General features: G+C 40.8%; 1 protein-coding gene across 7 annotated transcripts in view; it reads left to right on the top strand.

Annotated features, from left to right (window-relative positions):
* Nucleotides 1-26026, top strand: part of PAG1 (phosphoprotein membrane anchor with glycosphingolipid microdomains 1) — a 111299-nt gene that overhangs the window by 67600 nt on the left and 17673 nt on the right. For 4 of the 7 annotated variants that reach the window (XM_015618750.3, XM_015618753.3, XM_015618754.3 and 1 more), the window contains 3 exons: nucleotides 21078-21289; nucleotides 23837-23888; nucleotides 24417-24513. In XM_015618750.3, the coding sequence (XP_015474236.1) occupies nucleotides 21165-21289; nucleotides 23837-23888; nucleotides 24417-24513 (274 nt within the window). In that variant the 5' untranslated portion in view covers nucleotides 21078-21164. Of the gene's footprint in view, nucleotides 1-19335; nucleotides 19451-21077; nucleotides 21290-23836; nucleotides 23889-24416; nucleotides 24514-26026 lie in introns of all 7 variants that reach the window. The other 3 variants (XM_015618755.3, XM_015618757.3, XM_015618758.3) reach the window with 2 other exon arrangements.

The following is a 26026-nucleotide window of genomic DNA, read 5'->3' as shown; positions in this document are numbered from 1 at the left end:
TATATTTACACAGCACATCTCATCCCAGAGGACTTCATAAATCATGTATATGCAACACCTCTGACCTTTGGCAGTCCCTTCAGAGCTGGAGAACAAGCATTTTACAAAAGCAATAAAACCATAGGAATTTTTTCTCTGTAATACTGGGGGGAACACACTAATTACAGAATGAATTTTATGTTTCATAAGCTACAGCTTCAGTTTATAAAGATCTTTATTGAAAATGTATTCAAGATAAGATGCATGATCCTACTTATGTACACCACAAACAAAGAGCTAATCCATCCTTTTAAAACTGGACCCCCTGGAAATATTTCACTCTTGCATGTAAACGAACATAAAAGTGTCACTGCCTTTATACCTTGGCTGTCGTAAATCAGTAAATCGTCACCTCTTCCTGAAAGATCTGCTCAAAATGCTGTAGCCTGCATTCCCCCTCAGCTGCCACACATCCTCCCATCACAGGGGGAGAAATACAGATGCATGATAGGAATTTACTTGCTTTTGAAGAACTCAAATATAACTGATCCTCTGAGCTATCAAGCTGAAGAAATTCAGCATGTCTGCATTTGGTCCGCATATGCAGAGGAGGGATGAGCAAGGCCAAAGGAACAAGGTGGAGGAGGATGATGATTACTTCATCTTCCTGGCATTCAGTGCCTCTTCCTGTCACCATTAGGAGGATGACCCAAAGCCTATGGGTATCAGTGTCTGTCCCTGCTGCACTGGTCAGTGAGGGAGGCTGTGGGACCCTTTGTCTTCCCAGGGCATCCTTCTTGTGGTGCACAGATGCTCAGCTTATGTGCAGCATTACCTCTAACTCAGTGGGGTCTGATTCCTCCACTTCGAGAAAAAACTCCAGAGGAGCTGCTTTCCTGAATTTTAAAGAAAATAGACATGCAGCCTGTTCTAGTATAGTCTTTGCCAAGCCATTTTGTGTGTTGATTTGGGCCTTATTTAGTCTGTTGTTTTAAACAGAAGGACAGCATTTCTATTTCAGTTGTACAATTCAGCAAATGGATTACAAAACCACAGTTAGCTATGACTGTCATGGATGGTAACCCAGTTAATAACAGATTAAAAGAATCTTTAAGTTTTCAGTGTATTGTTTTGCCATTTGTCTCTCTTTGTAGCTTGTCTGGATTTAATATCATTTATTCCATTTAGGAGCATTACTGAGACAAACCCCATTAAAGCAGGCATTATAGTCCTTGTTTTGATTAGCACTCAAGGCCACTAGATAATGATGCTTTAAAAAAAAACAACTCATATTTCTCTCATGGTCATTAGCACTGTGATCATTGGCAACCTTCATACAATAGTGTAAGTTGGGTTTTTTCCCTAAATCTCAGAGCCAGTTGTGAATGTCTGTAATATAGTCTGTGACATTTGAACTGTAACATTTATCTCAAAAATAATAGTTCCTGCTCTTTCTGTGTTCATACTTGCAAGAAATTGGATCTTTATGTGTAAGACAGTCAAAAACTATCATTCAAGGTATTTTATTGGGGTGATTTTTTTTGTTCTTTAGTTTCATGTTGTGGTGAGGATTTTCAGACATTCAAGTATGTACATGTTCTTCTCAAACAACACCCTGACCAGAGAAAGACATTTGCACCACTCCTAACAATACCAGACCATTTCAGCCCTGGACTAATATGAGCAATTAAAATAATTTCCACACATCATGTTTAAACCAGTGACATGTAATTCTAGGACAAAGCCTCTCAGCACCTCTTTCCAATATTCATCTGCACTCAGAGGATAAGCAGCTGCTATTACATGCTAATGTCTTTTGAGGGTGAATGGCCATTTTAGGGCATATTATTAACTCTGTGCAAATCACTTCATTTTCCATCTTAGTGCAGAGGTGTCTTCACATGCTGTTGTTCCCTTTGCAGGTTCTATTTCTGTTAACCAAAAAGAAAAATGAGAAAAATGAAGCATTTGATGAGTTTGGATTGGCATCTTGAAGGATGGGACATGTTCATCTGTAATTACACGCTCAGACTGTGGGGACCAGACCTCTCACCTTACAGGCTCGTGAAGTTGTGGGTCTTTAAGGGCAAAAGGCCAGCCAGGACAGTTAACATTTCTAATAACACACCTGACTTATTTTACTTTATTGCTGTGTTTTACCTACTGGGGCAGCTGGAAATAGGCACTCACTTCAGTGTTTGTCTGTTATTTTTACAGACCCAAGTCACCCTGTGTTCCCACTAACTTGCCAGGTCCAGGTGTGGGAGCCCAGCTTGCTCCTGAGGTCCTTTGAGCTGTTCATTGGATCCTCAGAGCAAGCTGAATGCTTCTTTGCATGAATATACTTCGTTATTGAGATAATTCTTTCTTTTTCCCCCTTGTCTTCCCCCTGAAAAGGAAAAAAAATGCGTGCATGCACGCACACAGACACACACACACAATGGTACAGCATACAGAGCTTTAGCATTGACTTGCTTTGGCTTAAGACTGGCTTGTTGCTGTCCAGAGTGTGTTTCCTGCTGTGGCCATGATCCCTCAGCTTCTGCTCCAGCATTTAGTGGACTCCTGTGGGATGAGTGGCTAGGAGTGACATATGTATAAAATATTATTTTTTGTTGAACTGTTTCATGATTCTCCAAACCTTCTGAGCACAGAAGCCTTTTTTATCATATTGCAGTCCAAGCCACCTAACCTGTACTCTACTGGTTTGGGCATTATTTTAAAATAAGTTTTGCTCACTAATGCATCCAGTTCTGATCTATTCCTGCTATTTTTTTTGTCTAGTCTTGCTCAGACTAGATAATTAATGCAGTTAAAATACCATCATCTTAATGCTCTTTACCATGGATGAAAACCTACTTGTTTCAGAAGCTGTTATACATGAACCATGCAGAAGAATTAGCTTCAGAGTGGAATAACCCTGAATTTATTATTCAACCACTCACCACACTAACCTGGTTTTTCCTGTTATTATTCCTACCTAAATAGATGCTGCGGTTGAAAGGCATCTCTCAATTTCTAAAGCAGAGGAGAGAACCAGATCTCTGGAAGATCTTTAAAAAAACCCATTTAAAAAATATGTAAATCCTCACTTGTGAATTCCTGATAAATGCAGAATAAATTCCCACAGTTCATAATTTCTCATTATTTATTTAATTTATACACCATTATAACTGTGAATGAGGCTTTACAAAACCACAGGGACACAGTCTTTGCCCTAAAGAGATTGTAGCTGAAATTAGACACAACATATGACCAATTATTTCAATAGACAAAGCTGGATTACACCAATGGTTCTTGTTGCATATCTTGTGTACATTCTAAGCTTGTAATAATACAGTTATTTGGAAAAGACCTGTGTGTGCCCCTGAATGTGGTGATTGGTAACAAAGCTCTAGAATAAAGCCATCATTAGTGTTTGCTGGTTTAAATCAGAAAACCTGAGACACTAATGCCTAATTGTTGCTTTCCTACAGGCAATTTAAATAAAGAGCTGGATTTAATGGAGGATGTATTCAGTATTCATTTCTAGCTGCTGTGGCCTCCAAGGATCTTCAGTCCATTTTTAGACCTGTCTTGAAGATGTTGTTTGCCTGGTGCATTTTATTGCGTGGTGAAGGCAGAGCCTCTTGAAGGCTCTTACAGGACACCACACTTTCTTCAGCCTAGTCTTGGACACGCATTGAATAATAATATTTCTCTGAATTTTAAGTAAAGAGGTGTCTTATTCCATACCTATAGAGCTCTTTTCCTACTATTTAGTTAGAGGTATCATTTTAATGTTTTATTTCCAGGAGTAAGCCATAATTGTGCAGTACATCATAGTTTAAGTGTTCTTTTGCAAAAGAGGCTACCATCCTCATATAAATACTGCATGTACTTGTATCAAATCCTCAGGCTTTATTTTGACATTTGAATATCTAGACCTTTATCAGGACTTTAGCTAATGAACTAAGATTTGTCCACTGTTTCCAGAGCACTGCTAGCATAGAGCTCATCTTATTCCCTCTCTAGGTGAGGAAGAATGTCAGTGGTGGGAGCAGTGTGGGCTGGGGGAAAGGAATGGGGCTGGAAACCTCCCCAGCTTCTCATCCCCTGCAGCAGGTGAGGGTTGGGGTTTTATTCCCCAGCAGTTCACTCAGACAAAAAGAGGATTAGGGTACCTGCTTACCCACCCCACAGGATTCTGGCGTGGCTAATTAGTCAATATTTGCACAGCTCTGAGAAAACGCTTTAAAGTGCCAATTATGAATTATAATTATCTTCTGAAGATGATTGGGAGTCCACGTTTGCATGTTGATTCAGGCCACGGGAGTGAATCTTTCAAATAACAGCTCTTATTTAAATGCCTTGCTGATTCCTTATCTCATGTTGCGTGCTGTTTTTTTAAGGATGATGAGAAACATTAGTTTACCCTCAGGAAAGACCAGGTCTGACTGTTTTTAATAATGAGTTATGTACTTAGTCACAGTAGGTAAATTTACAAACCAAGCAGGACACACTCGGAGATCGATTCTGTCTGTTCAGCAGATGGTTTTACACAAAACGTTCAGCAGGACAAGCCTGCTGAGACTTTAAAACAAATACTGCTAAGTAACATTGCCATAAGCCTCTTAATATGGTGGCAATGCCTGATTTACACTCTGCAGAGCTCCTACTTTATTTATATCTCATTTATTTACTGACGTGTAATAGATTAACTCTGGGAAGAGACTCGATCTCAGCAGATTAACTTTGAAGGCAAATGAAGGCAACATTGTCAGTTGCAACTTACTTCCAGAAAATAGTAACTAGTCCTCAGCACTGACTGCAGGACACTTAGCTATTTTATTAGTAACAGTACACCAGTATTAAAGGCAAAGCAAGAGTAGCCTACAACAGAAGTCCATGACTGGACTTCAAATTTTTGAGTTTCCTGGAAACTTTCTGTTGCAGCAGAAATATTTTTTATATTTTTATTAACATCTCTGCATTTTCTTGTAGCTTTAGAAACATTGCTGGTCTCTTTAACTGGATAGTAAGAGGCTTAATTATTTATTCTACTTTTATATGAGCTAATTGGAGAAGTGTTGCCTGTAATTTAGTTTTAATATTTGATTCTGTATCTCTGTATGTTAATGTTGCATTAAATAAATGGAAATCTACAGTTGTACAAAACTCTACAGAGAGAACAAAATTCTGCCTCCAGTTACTATACAGAGCAATTGGGAACAAAATTGGGCCAGACTGCTTTCTATCTTTTTGCAGTAACATAAAATTTTAATGAGGAAAAATTACAGGAAAAAAGAATACTTTGTTTAAAAATGTTCATAAAGGGAAAATAACTTTTTTTTTTTTTGCCTGAACAGAGGTCTTTAGATAGTTGTTCGCTAATTTTATGCTTACACATGTGTTCAGTAGCTGCACAGGGACGTTAAACACAGTGTTGATATGAGCCCACACATTGATGCTCCAGCAGAGGGGTCTTAAATATTCATATGATGACTAGATTTGTGTTGTTTTATTTGTTTCTTTTCTACCCAAAGTCCTAAGCACCATCAGATAATTAAACATTATAGGGTCTGTGATAGTGAATGTTTCTGAAAGTCTGGACATTAATTTTGTGTCCTGCCAGCTGGAAGGAATGTGATGCTCTGGCATTGTTTTACTTGGAAAGAAGTGTTTTTCTTATATTAGACTAAATTGTTTCATCCCTGAATAAATCCTTATGGCTTTCTGAGAAGGATTTAATGCTAAGAGCATTCAACTTTGTGTAGGAAATTATTTTAGAGGAAGATGTTCGTGCCTGTGTAATAGTAAAGCATGGCATTACTGGTGTGAGATTCAAGTGCAACTGAAACCTCCTAAATTTAGGCAAGTGTCTGCAAGGCACCTTCAGGCCCCATTATAGTCAGTGGCAATCAGAGCCCTCACCAGCTGCTCATGCAGAAGCAGCTGGTGCCATTTGAGGTGCCCTGATACATTTTTCATAATTTCTTAATAGCTGTTTGAGAAGCATGAGAGTTGGTCCTGTGCCATGTCTGCTGACCTCATCCAGGTGCAGGTTTCATCTGCCTAAGGAGATGGCATTGAGTGGTGTTTGAAATGCCATAAACTGTGCCCTTTGGCCTCCATCTGCCCCTCCAGAAGGACACAAATCTCCTGCAGTTCATGCATCAGGTTGTTAATCTCTGTGGACATACCTGCATAAACCTCCAGGCATCCCGGATGCCTTTAGGCAGCTCAGGTGATTCTAGCTGCCGGTGTTTAGGCAATTAAATGGCATCCCCCTGGGCTGGTTATCTGCATCCTTTGTGAGGCTCATTGCTGGTACCCCTGGAAACACAGGAGGCTGAGACACCACTCACACATGGCCATGCCTGGGCATCTCAACACCTCACTGAGGTGACTGCCACATGCCCTGTCACAAGCGTGACACCTCACAGCCTGCAGAGCTGCCTGGGACTTTGTTGGGAGAAAAATAAAATATTGTGGAAGGGCTGAGGAAGGAAGGAGAGGAAACTGTAGTTCTGCACGTGTTACTGCTGTGCTGTGCTCAGCTGGTGATACACACTGTGGATTTGATCTGTGGTCTCCCTGTCGTCCTGCCTTATCTGTGTAGCCACTAAACAGCCACTGGGCAATCAAGCCAAGTCAGAAAGCTGCACCAGAGGGATGTCAGTGGCCCTGAGGCTTGATCACTGGGCAGCACCAGCCCAGTGGAATAAATTGTGTATCCTTGTGTATCTATTGACTGTCCTTCTGAGACAGCAGTAGGTACCCTGTGGTAACTGGCTTGTTTTCTCTATCTCTTTGGGCCAACATCATTTTGCCTTTTCCTTTACCTCGCTTCACCTGTGTTTGCCAGCAGTGCTGTCTTTGCCTATTAGCAGTTGGGTCCCAGCTGCTCTGCTTTTTCTTCTTTTGGCAGTTTCTGTGCAGATTGTGCATGCCTTTTTTTTGCCCCAAACCTTTTTGGTGCGTGTCAGCATTTTATCTGTTCACATGCACTAGGGAATGATAGGAGCCATGATCTATTTGGGTCAGTGCATGCCTGTAACAATTCCAAAAGGAGGGATTTTCTAAGAATAAATTCTCCAGTGCCAATCTAGTTCTCATTCTTACCCACATAATATCTGTTAGCACCTTCTGCTATTTTTATACTTGTGAAACTGGGGTGGCGCGATGAGTCTTTCTGTTGTTTCTGCTTTCTTCCAGATGAACTAAGTCTTGCAGTTCTCCTGTTGGTTGAATAACTCATGAAATACATAGCAAAGCATGTACTTTAGCAGCTGCCCCACACTAACATTTGCAATCATATGTTTCAAGTCAGCTGAAAATTCAAAAAGGACTCTTTAAAAGCAGAACATGGTTGTTTTTCTGAAAGTAGCACGTTATTAAACCTAAGTAAATGCAGAGCTAGGTGACCTTTGTATTTCAGGCTGTTTGCCAGGTGTTCATTGCAGTCAAGAAAAATTTTCAACAAAAGGAAAAATTAATTTACTGTCACTGCCGTCAAATCAACCTGTAAATGTTTCAGCTTTCAATAACTAATGGTCACTCTCTTGACTTATAAATGGTTTCCTTAAAAACTGTTTCCTTATGCAGAATCTGATTGCTTTTCAATAAAACTGTGTCCCAAAGTGATGAAAAAGGAAAAAAAAGCTTTTTTCCCAATATAGCATTATGTTATCCTTTAAAATGAACTATGTTCAGGAGGTGCAAGAGGCCTGAGCATGGTACATTTCTCAAAGAATAAAACAGATGAAGTCTAGACTCCTTGGTTCAGGAAAATGGAATCTGAACAGGGCATTATAACAGTGGTGCAATTGTAAATTATAAAAAATAAGCAGCTGATGAAATTACTGGGTGGGAATGTGGGATGTGTATTGTAGCTGTATATGTTCTTCAGCTGACTATTCATTATCACTTATGTTTGTGTCTGGTATAGTGCTTAAGGCTATTTAACACATTTTAGGTGAGCTCTTCTACTGCCTAATTCCTGTCATTCCATTCTCTCTCTGAGAGAATGTTTTCATATATTTCTCAACATCTGCTCTTTGTATATCTGACATGCCCTTTTTTCACTTGGGCATCCTGATACTAATAGGCTATAACCAAAGTAATCAATATATGTTGTTATCAGGACTGGCAGTTTTATAAAGGGTTTGTGTGGGTGTTTGATCGGTGCATTATTACAGAAAAATAATTCAAAGGAGAAGAGATAAACCAAAAAGGCTGCTCAGGTTGGGAAATACTCAGTGAATAGCCAGCGTGGCTGTGCTCTCTGCTGAAAGCACTGAGCCTCAGGGTGGGTGCAGAGCTGATGGAAGCTCGTGGAGCTGTGGCAACACTGGTGTGGCCTTTGGAAGGGAGGAGGAGGAGGTAGTTGTGGAAGGAAGAGCAAGGTTTGGTGGGCTGCAGAGGGCAGGTGAAGGTGCCAAGAGGAGGCAGGATATCAGAGGTAGAGGCTTCCTGGCCATGCAGGAGCAGAGGCAGGACCTGCTTTTGTGGTGAGTGTGCCTGTGGATGTGGGCCCAGGCCTCCAGTGCCTGCTGCAGTCACATCTACACAGCTGGAAGACTCTCCTCATGCTGCTGTGGGAATGACACAGAAATGCTTCCTGCTGATTAGCCCTACAAAGGTTTTGAGATTGCTATCTGCTCTTCCCTCATACATCACTGTGAAAGACTGTTCTTACCTGGTCTGTCTTGTCTGTCTCTCCTGTCCCTGGAGAGCAGTTATCCTGCATCCTGACAGGCTTTCAGCAAATCTCAGTCTTAGTCTTCTCTTTCAAAACCTTAACAAGACTATGCTCTATGGGGAAGAGGTAATGATTTGGGTCAGCACAGCGGAGAAACCTGGAAGAAGCAAAGCCCAGCTGGTTATTGATTGCATGAAGTGATGTGATGCTCTGCTTCTCCTGCCTACCAGCCATTGTTTCTCTGTCATCATGCTTTGGCAGCTCGTAACTCTAGGTAGTAGCAAAACTTTTTGCGGGAGGCATGATGTATTTATCTTTCTCTCTGCAGTGCTGCCCATATTGTAGCGCTTCCTGTGAAAATAATGCTATTGATAACACAAGAAAGCACAGAGGCAGGGGGTCTTGAAGCATTAGTGATGCTTAAACTGCAGAAAAACCAATGCCAACAGGCAACAAGAACACACTAGAGAAAGGGCTAAAATGGGATTTTAGTCATTTGTTATTCAACAAATTTGAGTTTACAAGCTATAGGCCAAATTCTGTCTTCTGATTCTTGCTTTAATGCAAGAGGAGGGTTTTTTTACTAGGGATCATGATTTATTCATGTTAAGGAAGTGCTTTTTTTATGCCAAGTTCAGCCTACAAAAGTGGTAGTTTGTAGATGACATTCAGACTGGAGATTTCCCTTGAAACAACATGAGAAAGTATTTATTTTCTGAAGTTCATTTCCCTTCACAGATAGTTTCCTACCATGTAATATCCAACAGTCAGGAAAAAGAGCCCAATACTGTGACAGGCTGAATATGTAAATGCAATATTCATACATAGCTTTATGGAAGGTTTCTTTTCCACGGTGTGTGAACCAAACATCTCAATTAAATCGAGAAGGGAAAGACCTGGTTTTCATTAGCTGTGAAGACTTTCAGAATGACATTAGTTGCAGTTGATTAGATCTTATAATTGCATTTGCTGTGTGTCAGGATGAGACAGTAAGGGGTTTGGGTGTGTTGAGGGGGGCGGTATCCAGCTCATAGATCACTCCTGCAGGACTCATGATTAGTTTCTGCTGCCTCGGTCTGTTGGAATCAATCCCAGGGTTTTCTATTTATGAAGGTGGATAAAATCCACCATGTGTTGCAGCGTTGGTGTGGGGGGCAGGACAGAGTTGGGTTTATTTTGCCTCCCTGCTCCGTGCTGCTGCAGGTGCCCAGCAGGACACTGCCTGTGGCTCAGTGGGGAGGTGAATCTGCAGGATATTCTGGACTGTCAAAAGCAAATTATGTTTTCATTTACTCCATCTCTGCTTCCAACTGAAAAGGCAGAATGATTATGCTGGTCTCAGGGAGAAGCTGCAATGAAACTGTGCCACAGCATGAGGCTGTGAAAAGGTGTGATCTGCCCGGGCTGCTCCCACTGCCCAAAGGCTTAATTGTCCACGTTGTCTGGTCTGATGGGTCAGCCAAGGAGGTCAGCTCAGAGGAGTGCATCTGAGGCCCTTCCCAGTGGGTCAGCACACATTAACCTCCCCTAGTTTTGTCCGTGATTTATAGATAGCTCCTCTCCTAATTCTAGGTGTCTGAAAGTTCACTGGTCTGTCAGGGGAGATGAGGAATGACAATCGCAGTTAACTTTGAAGGTCCCCCTCTCTCCACAGGAAGAAGTGAGTCTTTACTGATCATGCAGAGCATATAGGTATCCAGTTTAGATTATTTTTACAAGATTGAAGTTAATGTGGTACCTTCCCTCAAGGAACATATGGCTGTGTTTCCAACTCAGAGAAAACAAAAGTCACGGAGAGGTGGCACTGGGTGGGGACACCAGGTGTCTGGATAAGTTGCAAGATCTCTTCAAAAACCACCAAATCCTTCTTTGTCTTAGACATTTTTTCATGAAAAGGAAGTTACTTAGGGATTCTCTCATATGTTGTCTTGGTCTTATCTTGACAAAAAGTAAGCTCTTCAAGACAGGGACCATCTCTAGCAATGAAGAAGGCTCTGCATATATGCACCAAATACTTAAGAAAAGCTGACATTCCTAATGAGATATAAATGCTAAAAAGTTAAAAAAAAATATTTTATTGAATCAATCAAAGTGAAATGAAATTTGGGCTTGAAATAGCTCTATGCATACACATTGTAAGGTGAACAGTGTTTTCTTCAAATTGATCTGTCACCAAGTTCAATCACTGCTGCCTCTCTTGCTGTGGGATATCACACAGCTTAATTCTCACTAATTTCTTTTGTTTCAAGATTACTTAATGTTAAATATAACAGGCCCTTCTCATTAATTTGTATTTTACCTCCAAGGACCATCACTTGGCTTCCCTGGAACACTCCTGTCTTCCAGACATTTATATCCTTAGATTTTATGGTAACATTGACACTCAGTAATCCAGACTGTTTAGATTTAAAATTATTATTATTTTTTTAAAAAAAAAATTGGGATGATCTTTATGTGCTTCATTTTGGGGGTGCATCTCACTCAAGGTACATTATAAGGCTGTAGCATCCTGACAATTGGATACAGGACATTTGTTTAATTTCTCATTTTAGGTAGAGTTGTTCTCACTATAAGTAATAAAACTTGAGCACTCTGAAAGTTTAGTATTAGTAGAAGTCATTTAGTCTTCTCCTGTGATGGGAATAGAGGTGAGATCTCACGGGTGAGACTGTGTAGATAGCAGCTGAGTAAACCAGAAATGTAAGTTTAACTTTATGTTTAAGAAATGTAAACATACAGAATTGGAATCTCACTTTAAGTAGAAGGTTTGTTTGTTGTTGTTGTTTCAGGAAAATTAAAAAAGCAATATTTCATTGGAGACAATCAAAGCACTGTGTTTTGCTACTGCATATTTTGCAATCTTTTGTAGTCTTGTATGGTTGTGGGGTCCTTTGGAAATTAGAAGTAGCCTCTGGAAAAGTACCATCTATTTGTTTTGTTTCATGGGCAGTTCTCAGTTTGAACAAGTACAATTGCCATGGATTTTAGGTCTTTCGGGTCAGATGACTGAGGCAAACTCTGTGTGTGCCTACTTCCCAGGCTAGGGGGAATTTCTCAGTTTCCATTATTATTACCTGAGTTCACAAAAGGGTTGCTCGAAATGTGGTTGCACTGCAAAAACTGAAAGGAGATTTGGCATGGTGGAAGTACATAAACAGCAAAGTGCAATTATAAACAGGCCTTGTTTAACATGAAAGAGCATCTAGTTCCAGGAAAAGCAAAGCTATCAGGAGTAGTTGTGTCAGAGCTGGAAAACACAAAGACAGCTTTCATTTCTATATGCTCTAAAGTATGCAGTAATCGTGGTTAATTACCTCACTGCAGCCAGAAAGCAATATGGGATATTGTGGGGGTGTGGGAAAGAACATAATAATGCTACAATTAAGCTGTAATCTTTGGCATGGTCACTCAGCAGATAAAGCTTTTCTGCTGTCGCATTCGAGACAGTCATTCTTTGGCTGCAAAAGCCTGGGGAAAATATGTGGTGCTGTTCCTCGGAGCTGTTGCACAGAGGCTTCATTATGGATTTTTTCCTCAGCAGCTGGGCAAGCCCAGCCATTGCTGTCTGCATTTGAGAGCTGTGGCCTTAGCACTCCCCATCTCTCTGTTTGTGCTTGGGGAGGTTTGTACTGCTGGTAGTGGAATGGGGGGAACCTTATTAGGCACTGTGGAATGTATTTGTGAGCTTTAAGTTTTTGGTTACAAACCTCTTTGCTCAGGGCCTGATGTATAATGGAAGCTGTGTTTGGCAGAGCTTGGTGAGTGTATGGTTTATACACAGAAAGGCCTTGAGAGTGCAGGAAATAAATGTGATAGCTCTGTGGCAGGTTAGGTGCATAATTATGCTCATGTATTAACCCCAGGATGCAGGCTGTGTTTCACGGGGACGTGATCACATTCACATGCAATTATGCTCACCTTCCTCTGACAATCTAATTTTACAGCCTGGTATGAAACCTTGCTGGTTGCATCTCTTATTTTCTGAAATTCTCCACTATTTTAAGAAAACTACTCCACGGTCTTGAAGAAAGCTCTTGAATTCACACACTTAATTGTTCATACAACTTTCCTGACTCTTTCCATTTTCCCAAACTTCTTTCTTTCTGAGGAGAGTTTTCCTGCACTGTAGGCTTGTGTGGACTTACTAGAATTCTAGTAGGAACAGAAAGGAAAGAGTGGCAGGAGAAGTCAGGTCAACTTTGAATATGTTAACCTTGAGGTGACGTGGTCTGACAAGGCATGAATGAGTTGCTTGGAGTATGAATGCAGATTGTGACATGGATCAGCCTTTACTGCTGCAAGAGGCTTTTTAATTTTTATGCAGTGCCACAGATAAATGGGTTCAGAGAGACTTGGTTTCTCTCTAGAATATGTTAAGGCTTAGAAGGGATTAAAAGTGACCAGTGGTTTGGGACTGTTTGGTTTTGTCTTAGATCTGTTTTTGCATTATAGAACACACATATATCTTTTGAAAAACCAGCCATGATTTCTGAAGAAGTAGGTACAGGTACATTAGATCAGAACCTGATTATTTTGCTGCTTTGCAAAGCAGAAACATGAACTATTTTGAAGGCTTATGGCATGCACAGTCTCTGCAAGCCTTGTCTGACAGCCTGCAAGAGCAACTTGATCCATGTCACTAATTCCTTCCAGCATCAGGCTTTCAGAACCAGGCCTTACTTTTGTGCACATCTGGTCTTCACTGCTTGGAACAAGATGTGTCTATCTTGAACTGTTCCATAAATGAGTGCTGCCAAGCCAAGCGGCTCAAAACACAACTGCACCAGAAGAGCTTTAACCTGTTGTAGGAAAGGATTTGTCCTGATTTCTGCATAGGAGCCCTAAAAGCAAAATACACTAGGTTCTGCATGGGAAAGGTAATTTCAGTCTTAAAGTTTGTGTAGTTTAGTACTAGATCTACAGTTAGACAGCTAGAAGCCAACACAAGGCACTTCAGATGCAGAAACAGCAATTAGACCAGTTATAAATATGTTTCACAACTTTTTTTAAGTGCCTGTGTAGTAACTTCCCAATCCTGAATCCAGTTACACTGTAGTGTTAGGAGATGTTCTATCAGGCAGCACCTCAGCCCAAACAGCATTCCTTGTCTCCTACTGTCTGCAGAAGCATTTAATTGCAATTGCTCTTACTCACTCAATAACTTGTAAAGCAATGATCATGTTTGTATATTCAGGCTGTTCCATAGTATCCATCTTTTTTGATGTGGCAATGCCTGAGAATTATTTGAAATGTCTCTTTTTGATAAAATTTTGTCATCTTTGTATTTTTTTTTTATTAGGTTCTCATGTACACTTATTTCTATTTTGATATCTTAATGTAGTCCTTCTCACCTGCAGCAGAAGTGGTTGCATCAGGCAGCAAACAGGACTGGAACTGAAAGAGAAAGAGGAGCTGTAGTGGATAGAAAGCTGGACATGTCCTGTGGTGGAGAGGTAGTAGGAGAGAGAAGAGACCAGATCTCTAATACAGGGGCTTTAAGGTCCAAAGGATGAACTTTCAGATGCCCAGTCTGAAACACAAAAGATGTGGTTTTACCAAGTTAGAACAGCCTGAAGCATAATTTTGGCTGCAGTCAAAAGGCTCTTTTCCAAAACCAATCCCATGCATCACTCAGAAGTTACCTCTGGTCAGGGAGCACTCCTGAAAGATAATACAACCACCATTCTGTGGAGAATAATAAAGTGTAAGATTGTGGGCTTGGGCTGTACAAGACAATTATCTCCAACATGTTTAATTTACTGCAATTGACCCAACCTTAATGTTCAAAGCTCCCACCATTTTCTGCAGACAGGCTCCAAAGCAGGACTTGCAGTAGGAGATACCTATGAAAAGTTTGACTCAAGTATTTTGCCCACACAAGAACAAATGCAACCCTGATGATGTCATAAAATATGTGTGTAATGCCTTATCAGGTTATGCTGTCAGGAATCCACCAACTGTGGCAAGTTACAGAAAGGAGACACTCGGGAGCTGCCTCCAGGTACTTCCCAGTTAAAGCCTGCTTAGGCCTCAGAGTGGAAAAGGTCAGAAAACACATTCAATTTTAAATCAACAGGTTTAAAGGAAGGTTGTCTGGGTGAAGGAAGAGTGCTTTGATTTCATTTTAACACAGGTCAGCATAGTGCTACACTTAAGGGTTGTTTCAGGAGCACAAATGGCATTTTCCTGCCGGCACCATGGTATTTGTATGCGAAGAACAGTCCTGACATGGAAATGGTTATGGATTGAGCAAAGTGCATCTGCCATGTCCTCCCCCTTCTCTAAATGAGGTGTGTAGTTTGGTGTGAGCTGCTGTGGGTACAGGAGTTGTGGATTGCCTGCTTTCAGATGATTTCTTTAGGGTGGCCTTAAGGGTGTCACACACATTGAGGGTGTGCTCAGTCTTTGGGCCCTTGGAGATAAACTCTGCCTGCTGGTGCCTGAGCTGGGTCTGAAGCTGCAGAGGGAATTTTCTGGAGTGGGAGTAAGGTAAGTCCTCAGGTCTCCTGTAGGACGCTATCTTCCTAGAGAAAGTATATTTTCAGGATTTGGAGGAACAGAAGATGAAAGGAGCTTATATTGAGAAGTGTTAGTCACACCTGCAGGACAGTTTCTGCTGATGACTGTTTGTTGCAGCCCAGATTTCTGGTCTGGTTTTGTGTCTGAATGACAGCATTTGCTGGTGGATGTCAACAACAGGACATTGGCTTTATACTTCTCAGTCCCTGTCTCAGTTTGTGGGTCTGCATGTCTTGCATTTCCCCATTTTCTGGTTTAATACAGCTCTCTGGGGGATTGCTACCAGAGTAATAAAAATCTCATATGAAATTCCCACCTTCTTTCCCACTCTCCCTGCCCTTTCCAGGCCTGTGCTGCGGGGTGGAGGGGATCTTCCAAACCATCTCATGGTCCTGTTCTGTTTTGCCATTTAACAGTGGATAACTGAAATCCCTGGGAGCCAGAGGGGTGGCAGGGGGAGACTGAGCAGTTCACAAGGGAGTCCTGTCACAAAGCTCGGGGGGGAGCACATGAAGCACCTGGGCAGTGCCCCCGTTAGCCGAACACAGCCTGACAGCCGCGGACAGGGAGCCGCAATCCCCACGGCCTCCATGAATCTCTCCTGTCCTGTCGCGTTTGGCTTCTCACATTCAAAGTCGCCCAGTTGTCAGAACAATTTAGTCTCTTGCCTACGCTCCATCTATAATTCATTAAGAAACCCAGAGAAGTGAAGCTATTGACATTTCCCACTCTTTTCCCTCTGGAAGGCGTCCGTGGGCCGAGTGTTGTTTGCAGCAGGACATGAATGAAATTGCTCTAAACCCAGAAGCCAAGAGGAAGGCGGTGGGAGAGGGACACGCTGCTGTCTCCTGCTGGGACACCAAAGCATGGCATCTGCCTGTCACAAGCACATCCTTTACATCTACCACCATAAACTCAGGCAGGACTTTGCTCAGAAAATCCTGGCCAGATCCTGTACCTGAAGTGCACTGGATCTTTTGGATGCTAGTCTTCAAAGCTGTTCGGGTCTCACTACAAACTTTTGCAGCAGCTTCCCCATGAGTTAAAATTTATTCTTCATGTGCTCCCCAGAGTTGCAGCCTGTCTTTCTGCTTCACTCCAGATACAAATTTTTTGGAACCAAAATTGCATTCTCCTCATCATCATGTCAGGCTGAACTGCCTCAGCTCTGCTTTATCCCTGCAACAGCTGCAAGCAAAAATAACACATTATTCACCATAAAAGTGTGGGTTATTCACATATTGTCATTCTGAAACCTCAAATATAATTGGGCATTTAAGTGCAATTTTGAGGAATGGCTACAGGCATCATTTATCATACAGATTTCAATAATGGCAAATATTGATGTCTAAAAAGCAAGAAGTTCCCACAAGAAGAAGACATTTTATCCAATATACTGTAAAGATTAGTTGTCTGAACTGGTAGTGATTTTGAAATGTGATTGCAGACTATTGTTTAAACTTTGCCATAGATGAAATAACCAGGTTTTTTACCCATATGTTCCAGGCCTTTCCCTGTTATTCTCTTTTAGAGTTCAGCATCCCCAACAGCTTGTGTGGAGAGTTCTGTGGAAAGGGTACAGTGGAAGAAATGTTCATCTTTAAAGGGTCATCACACAGGAAAATAATGTTTAAAACTCCGAACAGTTCCATTGACCACTGTTCTGTCTCAGCAGTGTCTGTCTGCAAGGTTGAACTATTTGAGTCTGACAGACTTCCAAGGGTGGAGGTAGGATTGTTTTGAGCCTGACAGATGAAGGGCCCCATGTGAACTCCATCTGTAGCAGCAGAGTTTGCACTGAGCTCTGAAGCACCCTCGTAAGAGCCACAAATCCCCACAAAAACAGAGAGATTCACCAGAGGGCAGCACAATATCACTTTCTATTGTAAAAGTAGAAGTTAATAATTTCAGCTGTCAGAGAGCTCTTAGAAATTAGCTGCTTGTTGTTCCATCATTATGATTTCAAATAAGTTTCTCTTTAAAGCTAGCCTCTAGAGCATTTCCTAAATCCAAGGTATTAGGCATTGATGTTTTAATGTCCAGGCATTCACACAGTGGAAGCAGAGAGAGTTCAAGCAATTGTCTTCTCAATGTATGCCTTTGCCAGGTTTCTATCCAGGGCTGGTTGGGGCAGCTGCTGGGTGCTGGTCCACCTTCAAACATTCCAGAAACTCTCCTCTGTTAAAGGCATCAGCCTGGGTGAATATTATTTCAGCCTCATTTACTGGGAGGCATTAAACAGAAGGAGTAAGCCCTCTGATGTCAATTGATGACTTCTGCAAGGTAAGGGTTCACAGAGGGTGAATCTAGAACCATAGAATCATGGAATGGCCTGGGTTGGAAGGAACATTAAAGGTCACCCAGTTCAAACCCACTTGCCAGGGCAGGGACACTTTTCACTAAACAAGTTTTCTCAGAGCTCCATCCAAGCTGGTGTTGAACACTTTCAGGGATGGGGTGTCTACAACTTCTCTGGGCAACCTGTTCCAGTGCCTCACCACCCTCACTGAAAAAAAGCTTCCTTCTGAGATCTAAGCTAAACCTACTCTCAGTTTAAAGCCACTCCCCCTTGTTCTATCACTGTATGGCATTTAAAAAAGTCCCTCACCAGTTTTCTTTTAGGTCCCCTTTAGGTACTGGAAGACTGAGATGTTTTTATGTTCCAATTGTATTTACTTCTGGTTGTCACATGTGCTGAGTAGATTCTAGGTCCTTTAGCATTTAGGCTAAACTCCTCCTGTTCAAGGAGTTCAGAGGAATCACTGATCACGTTTTGCCTGCTCAGCTTCCTTCATTCAGGGCTTCACCTGTTGTCAGTCTGTTCCTAGTTATTTTCTGTTCTGCTGCACAGGTGTCTGCAGCAGTCACCTCCCCTGGTTCAAGTGCCACTGTGCTTTTCTGTCCTTTTCTGACCTCTTTCAGCATATATAGTCAAAGCATTTTGTGCTGTTTTCCTGTAAATTACCTACATCTTTTGGCCTTGGTCCTTCCCTTTCCTATTTTGACTTCTGCCTGGTGGGATGCTTCACATGTAGCATCAGTCTTGCACTTTCCTCCTGAAATCACACGAAAGGTCTTCCTTGATGGACTGTTTCTGATCTCACTCCTTTTGAAGTTCAGTCTGAACTCCATCTGCTCCAGCTCATCCCAACACTTACTAACTCTGTACTGATGCCTTCAAAGACCCAGCTTTTCCATGGGGCTGCTTCCCATGTATCCTTAGCTTTCCTTAGCTCAAATATTATCTTTATTTAAAGTCCTGGAACCTTAAGAATATGTATTTAGAATTTTTAAAAACCGCTTCTCTTACTATATTAGCTTAAGTTACATTATGTAGTCTTCTGAGAATATAGTATTCAGAGTAGATACAAAATTATGAACTTAGTAGAAATAATTTAAATATCTTTAAAAACAGGTCTGTGTCTTCTCTAAAAGAAAATAAAATTGTGTTTCTGTTTTACGAAGAAGATTTTAAATCCCTATTCTCTCTTTTTCTTTCTTTCTTGTTTATTTTTTTCATTTGCATTCTTTTTATTTCTTGGGAAAACCAAGGAAAAAAAGAAAACAAAAATTATGAAAAAGTATTTTGTTCAGTTTCCTTTGTTTTTATATTCCATTTTTATTTCATATTTTTTTCCCAAGGGAAAAAAGAAGAAAATTAGGGGGTTTTGAAGGCAAAGTGATTGGAGAAAAGAAACTAGAAGATTTTTAAAGAAATTTTTTTTTAAGTTTTAGCAGGGCAGAAAATGTCTTTGAAAATTCACAAAAAAGAAAAGGAAAGTTTAAAAGGGAAGTACTTTGTATTCAACCATATTAACAAGGGTTTGGAGCTAGTTAAGGCAGCCAGCACAGTGTGCTTTTTAGTATTTTCTAGATGAGGACAGTTCATCACCTTTACAGGAGTCCGTACCAATGCACAGTGCCCTTGCATGACATCAAGAGGTCCTTGTGGGCATTACACCAAGTTTTCTCCTGACTAAAACTGATTGATTTTCCCTTCAAGGCTCTCCAATTTCACAGTCAGTGCTATATCACTCAGTGTAGAAATAACCCAACCTGGTCTTTGAAATAGGGATGAGGCAAAGCTGTATCATCTGCTATATACATAACTTTTAGAATGATCTTCCACTGCTTTTAAATGTTTAATTTTTCAGGCTCTGCCAAGATAACCAGAGAGGCACACAGCTTGGCAGTTGTCATTGCTGAAGAGCGGTGGCTCTTGGGTGTCAGTGCTCAAGACTACCAGTCAGATGTATGTGCTTTGCCAAGGTGTGTGGCACCTGTTCTTCATGTGTATTTAGGGGTTTGGAGAAGTTACACAATGTCAGGCTTTCTTGTTTCTTGCTCAAACTAAAAATATCTAGCTACACCTTGAAATTGGTCTTTTCAGGATCAGCAACTTCTCCCATCTTTTGTTTGTTTCTTTCCATTTCAGTTTATATCCATGCTATTATTACCTAAAGAAAAAAGTATTTTTCAAAAGCTTTTATTCACTGTGGATAAATTAGTAAGGTTCTTCTTGGAAGGTGTTCAGAAGTCTGATCCTGCATGGTTGAAATGAATGAGTTAATTTTCTGCAGGAACAGAGATGTTACTTATAAGAGCTACCCAAGCTACACAGTCACATAACTTAGTTGTTATGTATAACTAAGTATCTTCTCTGATTCACCAGATTTCCTTTGATCTGAATGGCCTTTTTCTGGAAATAAATCTTCTTTTCTCATAAGATTTTAATAGCAAAATGGTGATATGTTTTTGTAAACAAGTATGATATTAGTACCTAATTGAATTTGTTTTCAAAAAGGATGCTGCTGCTGCAAAGAAATAAATATATTTCCATACATATTTCCTATGCCAATAAAAAATTCTGTGAAAATATATGCATTCAAGTAAGCAATTTGTGGCTTTAGACATTGTCAGTCTCATATTTGTGCTAGTTTTTCATTTGTTTTTGAGCCATTGTATTATATTTCAGTTTTTATCAATCAAGTCAGGCTGAAAGCCTGTAAATAGGCTTTGCATTCCCTGTTCCCTAAATATGGAGAAATTGATACCTTCAGCAGTGAAGAATTAATAACATTTTTTTAATTTTGTCATGTCAACAATGTATTGCATTAATTATATGTACAGAATTTTAGGATATATTGTCTACCAAAACTTATATGTCACAAACAGGGTTTACCCAGGAATCCTCCCCATGGGCTGCTGTGCTGTAGCAAAAGCTGTGGTTTTTAATTTCTTAAAAAAGCAGAGTTTACTTTGCTCTGTTGTTTTCTCATACTCAGGTGGGGAGAAGCTAAAAAAATTCAGTATTGTTACTTTCCAGACATACTACTAAGAAAATAAGCATGTCACACAGAAATAAGACTGGATCTTATCTGCTGTGAGAAAGGTTTTTGTGCTGTTCCCGTCAAAGACTTACCTAGCTTATTTGTCACTGCACTTTAAGCCTCGAATCACGTGCGGGCAGGAGAGACAGAGAGAAGGAGATGAGCACTTGTTGTGCAGCTCTTTTTGGCTTGTTAACTTCTCAGAAGTTGTAGTGGGTTTTGAAAGCTCACTTTTCAATGAAATTTATAATATATAACCATAAAATAGATTACTCTGTCCCTCAAAATGGATTTATAAAGCTGTTCCTGAAAATAAAAGTACACAGATGCTGTACTACCTTTTATTCATGTTGAGATTGTAGATAGGTAACAGCTTGCATTAATATTTGACAAGTCAATGTTTCTGTCAGAAATGTAGCTGAAAATCTCTTTGGCTGTCTGGCTTGTACTTGAAACTGGTTTTCGTAAGATCTGGATTTGAAAATCTCTCCTGCCAGACTCGTAGCTGTCAGATTCATTATCTTCAGAATTTCTCTTAACCTCTGATGGTGTTTTTCCTTCTGCAGAAACAGAAGGTGCATGCAGCACAGATGTCAGTCTTCTTCAAGGAGTAACATCTTCAACCCCAAGTGATACCAGCTCCTGCTAGTACCATGGGGCTAGAGGGTGTTTTTTTAGGCAGTGGACAGATCCACGTGATCCTGTGGGGAAGTTTGGCAGCCATGACGACACTCTTGTTCCTCACCTTCCTCATCTTCCTTTGCTCCAGCTGCAATGGGTAAGGCTCCAGGGCTTAATGGTTCTTGATTCACTTTGGACATAGCTTCATGCATAAATAGTTAGCAGGAAATACTGAGGACTGAGGTACAGAAATTAAATTAAGGTGCAGTTTTCAGAGCAAACTTCAGCTTGAACAGTTCTATTCATTCTAAAATCTAATTATATTTTTCTTTTGCTGTGAAGGAAGTACACAATTGTGCTTGTTTGGTGGCTTCCCCTAAGCAGAAGCCTGGAGCACAAATAGACACACTGAGTGTTAGCAGATCACACCCTTAAAACTGTTCTCTGAAACTGAGAACATTAGGTGAGCTAAACAGGACAAAAAAAAAAATGATAGGTGAAGGGGAAAGGGAAGTGGTTATGTACTTCAGCTTTGCTGTGGCCATTCCTGAAGTATAGGGAATATAGTATTGATCCTGCCTTTCAAGCAAAAATGAGTAAGGATTAAATAGTAGTACTAATTAATGCTTTATAGCTTATCCTTATTTTCTTCTCCATGAGGGGATTCAATTCCACCAATACAAGCACTTCTACAGACTTTGTTTATTCACATTTCAAGGCTCCTTCATGACATGTAAGCTGAGCCCTGCCCAGGGAAGCTGGACATGCAGTCTGTCCATGGTGCCTGTCCACAGGCCAGACCAGTCAGAGACCCTTTGCTGTGAGGAGTGGGACCGCTGTGGTCCATATTACTATATTTTGCAAGCACAGCTGAATATGGGGGAAAAGAATCCAGTACAGCAGCAAGATCTGCAGTTTGGATGCATGTGCTTTCACCCCTTCAGCTTTGGGAACATTGAGGAAATTGTGCAGCCATAAAACGTACTGTATTGGCACAAGATGTGTCTGCAGTGGAAGACCCTGTTTTTCAGCAGGATTTATCTAATGTTCACCATGCAAAAAAAACAGTTGTGGGCAAAAAGAGGTCTTGAAGTTGGTTGAAACCCTAAAAAGCCTAAGTTAGAACATGTAATTTCATGTGATTCAGGAGAAACACTTTTGTAAACTGTAAGTTGACACTTCAATATCTTCTTACTGTTACAGTTTCATGTGATATATGTGTAAAAAAATAGGGTTTGTTTTTTAATATATATATTTATTTTAAAGTAGAAAGCCTATTTAAATATTCTTTACTCCACAAAAATTGCATTTAGGTACTGTGTATTGTCTTTAAGGCCTTTTCCAGCCCAAATGATTCAATAATTCTGTGTTTTCTTCTGTAACATAACAATCCTTGAAACATCTCTGGAAGGATGGGTCAAACTACTGAGTATTCTTTGTAGTTACAAAGATACATTGCCTGAAATGTTCTGGTGATGTTTTTTAATAAATTCTTGTGTTGCTAGTTTGGACACAGTATCTTTTGTTTCAGGACATTCTGTTGGGAAGTTTGTTTTTGCAGAAACCTTTGTTGTGCAGAATTTCTTCCTGGCTTACTCTTCAAAAACAGATGAGAACACAGAAAACTGAATAAAATTTGTTCTTTCTAAATTATCAGAGTCAGAAAAACTTCCAGAGAGGAAATTCAGCTTTTAGCTTTCTCTGCTCTGCATGCTTACTTGCTTATTTCCCAATCAGGTAGAATTTGAACAGTTGCTTATGTGGAAGTACAGTTCCCTGCAGACTTTAGAAGAAGCAAAAATTTCATATTGTCAATATTTTCTTGCCTTTTTACTTGACATTTCATCTAGGGGAAGGAGTAACATTATATTAAGCTCATACTTTGTTGCAGTATTTCTGAATAAGAGCTGTATTTCCCAAATGGTAAAAACTGTGGAAATGTGATCCATACTTAGAATTCTATGAAGGACCCAGGGAAGCAGGATTCCTTTACAAATGTAGGCCCGTGCTGCTATGAAATTTGTAGACCTTTTTGAACTGCTCATGCTTCTTGCCAAGTTGACTAGCATTTTTAGCTGAAGTTACCTGGATTTTGTTGGCCTTTTCTAATTCCTCATAGGATACACACTTTTTACTGACACAGTTTGAGGGATTTCCTAAGTAGTCTGTCACCAGAATGCATATCTGAGAATTTCAGAGACACATTTCACTACAGCAGGTTGCTCAGAGCCTGTCTAACCTGGCCTTAAACACTGCCAGGGATGGGGCATCCACAAGTAGTTGCTTCTCAGAGCAATTTGTTCCAGTGTCTCACCACCCTCACAGTAAAGAATTTTTTCCTAATATTTAATCTAAACCTGCTCCCTTTCGGTGTGAAGCCATTTCCTCATGTCCTGTCTCTACATAATTATTTACATTATATTGTAATTATCACCGGTCACTTCTCACTGTGATCTCACACTGAGTGAGAAGAAGGGTTTTGTGTATTTGTTGTACCTCTTCAGTTATGTTTATCACCATTCTGCCTCAACTGTGTTTTTACACAGAGGTCATACCAATTCCTGTAATAATTTTCAGTTATTCCATTTTCAATATTATTGCAAATCATAGTTCTGTTCCCTGCAGGAGTGTAAGGTCTGTGAATGATGGGTATTTGTATATCAGCATAATTTGTACTAAAAATGCATTTGCCTTTTTCATTAAGGGAAAAGAAGGCAAAAAATCAGAATGGAGATCATGAAAACCTGATGAATGTGGTAAGTATTTATTTCTGGCAGCTTGTGTCTGTCTTGTGGTTGGTTTGTACCAGGCTCCTTGCAAAATACAGCAGATTAAAAAAATAGCTCAGGAATTTCAAGATGGTTGAGCATGGGAAACTTTAAAAGTTGCAGAACAGGAAGAGGAGGAAAACTTGTGTAGATCCTGATAATCTGCACTTTCTCGGTGCCCTTTCTGCCACCACTGTACTCCAGCTTTCCTTCACTCCATTTGCAGCCCAAGGGCAGTGTACCCTTTATCAGCTGCTGTCTTCTCAGGAGTTAAAGCCATAGTAGTGTCTATTACCATAAAGATTGAAAAGGACATCACTCTGGACATCTTTGCATTTATTTCTTTTTAACATCTGTAAACACAGGCACTTAAATCTTTGAATCTAATTGGCATGGTTTGGTTCTGCTGCCAATAATACCTGTGAGTCAGAGCTCTGGAGATGAGAATGAAGTTTGTTGTGTGTGTATTCATGTGAACATTTATTTTGCTCCAATGGTCACTGATTTGTGTTGCAGCCTTCTGAGAAGGAGGTTTTCAGCCATTCCATCACAAGTTCAGCTACAGAGCCTCCCCCAAACAGTGAACAGAACGGAGCACTCAGCAACGGTGAGGGTGAGTAGTGGCAGCCCCTGTGGGTGGGATGAGCCAGTGGCACCAACACAGTGCTCACAGCTCCCACCTTAGCTGCACCCTGGTGATCCCTCAGGTTTCAGGTTTCTAGCCATCAGCTTCCCAAACACATAGGCAAGCCATTTGTCTGAACACTCTGCACACCTCTGCAGGTCTGACACCAGATCACACAGAACTTAAAACCAACTCTAAAAATGCCATGGAATCATTTGCCTTTCTGGGAAGTCAGTGGAGATGATAATTTCATGGAGATTCGGGTGGTTTAGGCTGCATCTCCACTACTGGGTGTGCTCTCTGGCACAGACAACACTGCAAGTGCTGAGGTCCTCTCCTGGGCTGCTGGGTCTGGGTCACCAAGCCATACCTGCAGATTGACCAGGTCATCAGGCAGAGATTGGGACCTTCCCTAATCTTGGTAAGCTATGGAACAGGGATGAAACCAGAAGATGAAGTTGCACCTTAGAGGTTCAAAAGTGCTCCAGGAGGCTGTGGAAATATTTTAGGTCCTCCTCCAGGGATTACAGCTTTGGATCAGAGTCCTGTTCTCTGCTGTCACTTATATTTTTACTTTTTATAAAACAGGCAACATAAATAGGCTTCCTTTTTTTGCCTTAGTCTTTGCTGTGCTGAACACTCAAAATGATTCACCCTGAAGTATCACTGGAAAATATTTTATTCAGCTGCACCTAAAAATAAGCTCACTCTCAGCTCAGAGCCACTGGGAGCCAACTGTTGACTTCACACTAACACCAGCACCAGGGACTGCACTCCAACTTACAGCTCTCTACATCTCCTGCAACCAGACTTTACCCCCTAGAGACACGTACCCAAAGTAATTTCTAAACTTTGCTTTTGCAGCTAATTGCTGTTCCCATCCATTGGCTTGTTGTGTATGTAGGTGTGGTTCCCTGAGGGACTTGATGTGCAGAGCAAAGCTCTTCAGAATGGAAGTATTTCTCTCTGCCATTTCTCTCTGCCATGAGTCACCACATGTGCAGCTGTCGGAGCTGCTGCAAAAAGGTGTGCTGTCAACCAGCAGACAGTTTTCAGACTGTCTGATATTATACTCAGCTTACACTCTGCATATCAGCCCTTCTGAATAACAGGAACCCCCATGCTTTTATTTCTTACTTATACTTTATGCGCTTTTTATTAGTAGTTCTTTTTATTATTGTTTCTGCTAGCTTTTTGAGCAGGGGCAGAGCTATGGAAGCAGAACCATCAAATGCTGTGTTTTTTTCCTTTACCCAACCTGCCAGCATTGTCTCGTCTATGCCAGCCCTTCAGCTACACCAACCCCTTCTGTGCTACCACCCATAACCACAGAAACACAGAAACTTGAGCTCTCATTGTTTTTGATTATCCCCTCCAGCCTGAATGGGGTGTGTGCTGAGTTCTGTAAGGGTGCTCAGCACAGCATAGAAACCACTAGAATCAAGGACCAGAAAGGCAAAATGCCCATCTCCCATTCAGTCAGTGATTACCATCTTACACC

The sequence above is a fragment of the Parus major genome, chromosome 2, assembly GCF_001522545.3.
Source record: "Parus major isolate Abel chromosome 2, Parus_major1.1, whole genome shotgun sequence".
NCBI lineage: Eukaryota > Metazoa > Chordata > Aves > Passeriformes > Paridae > Parus > Parus major.
Note: the sequence above shows the minus strand (reverse complement) of the source record. Positions and strands in the feature narration are given on the sequence as shown.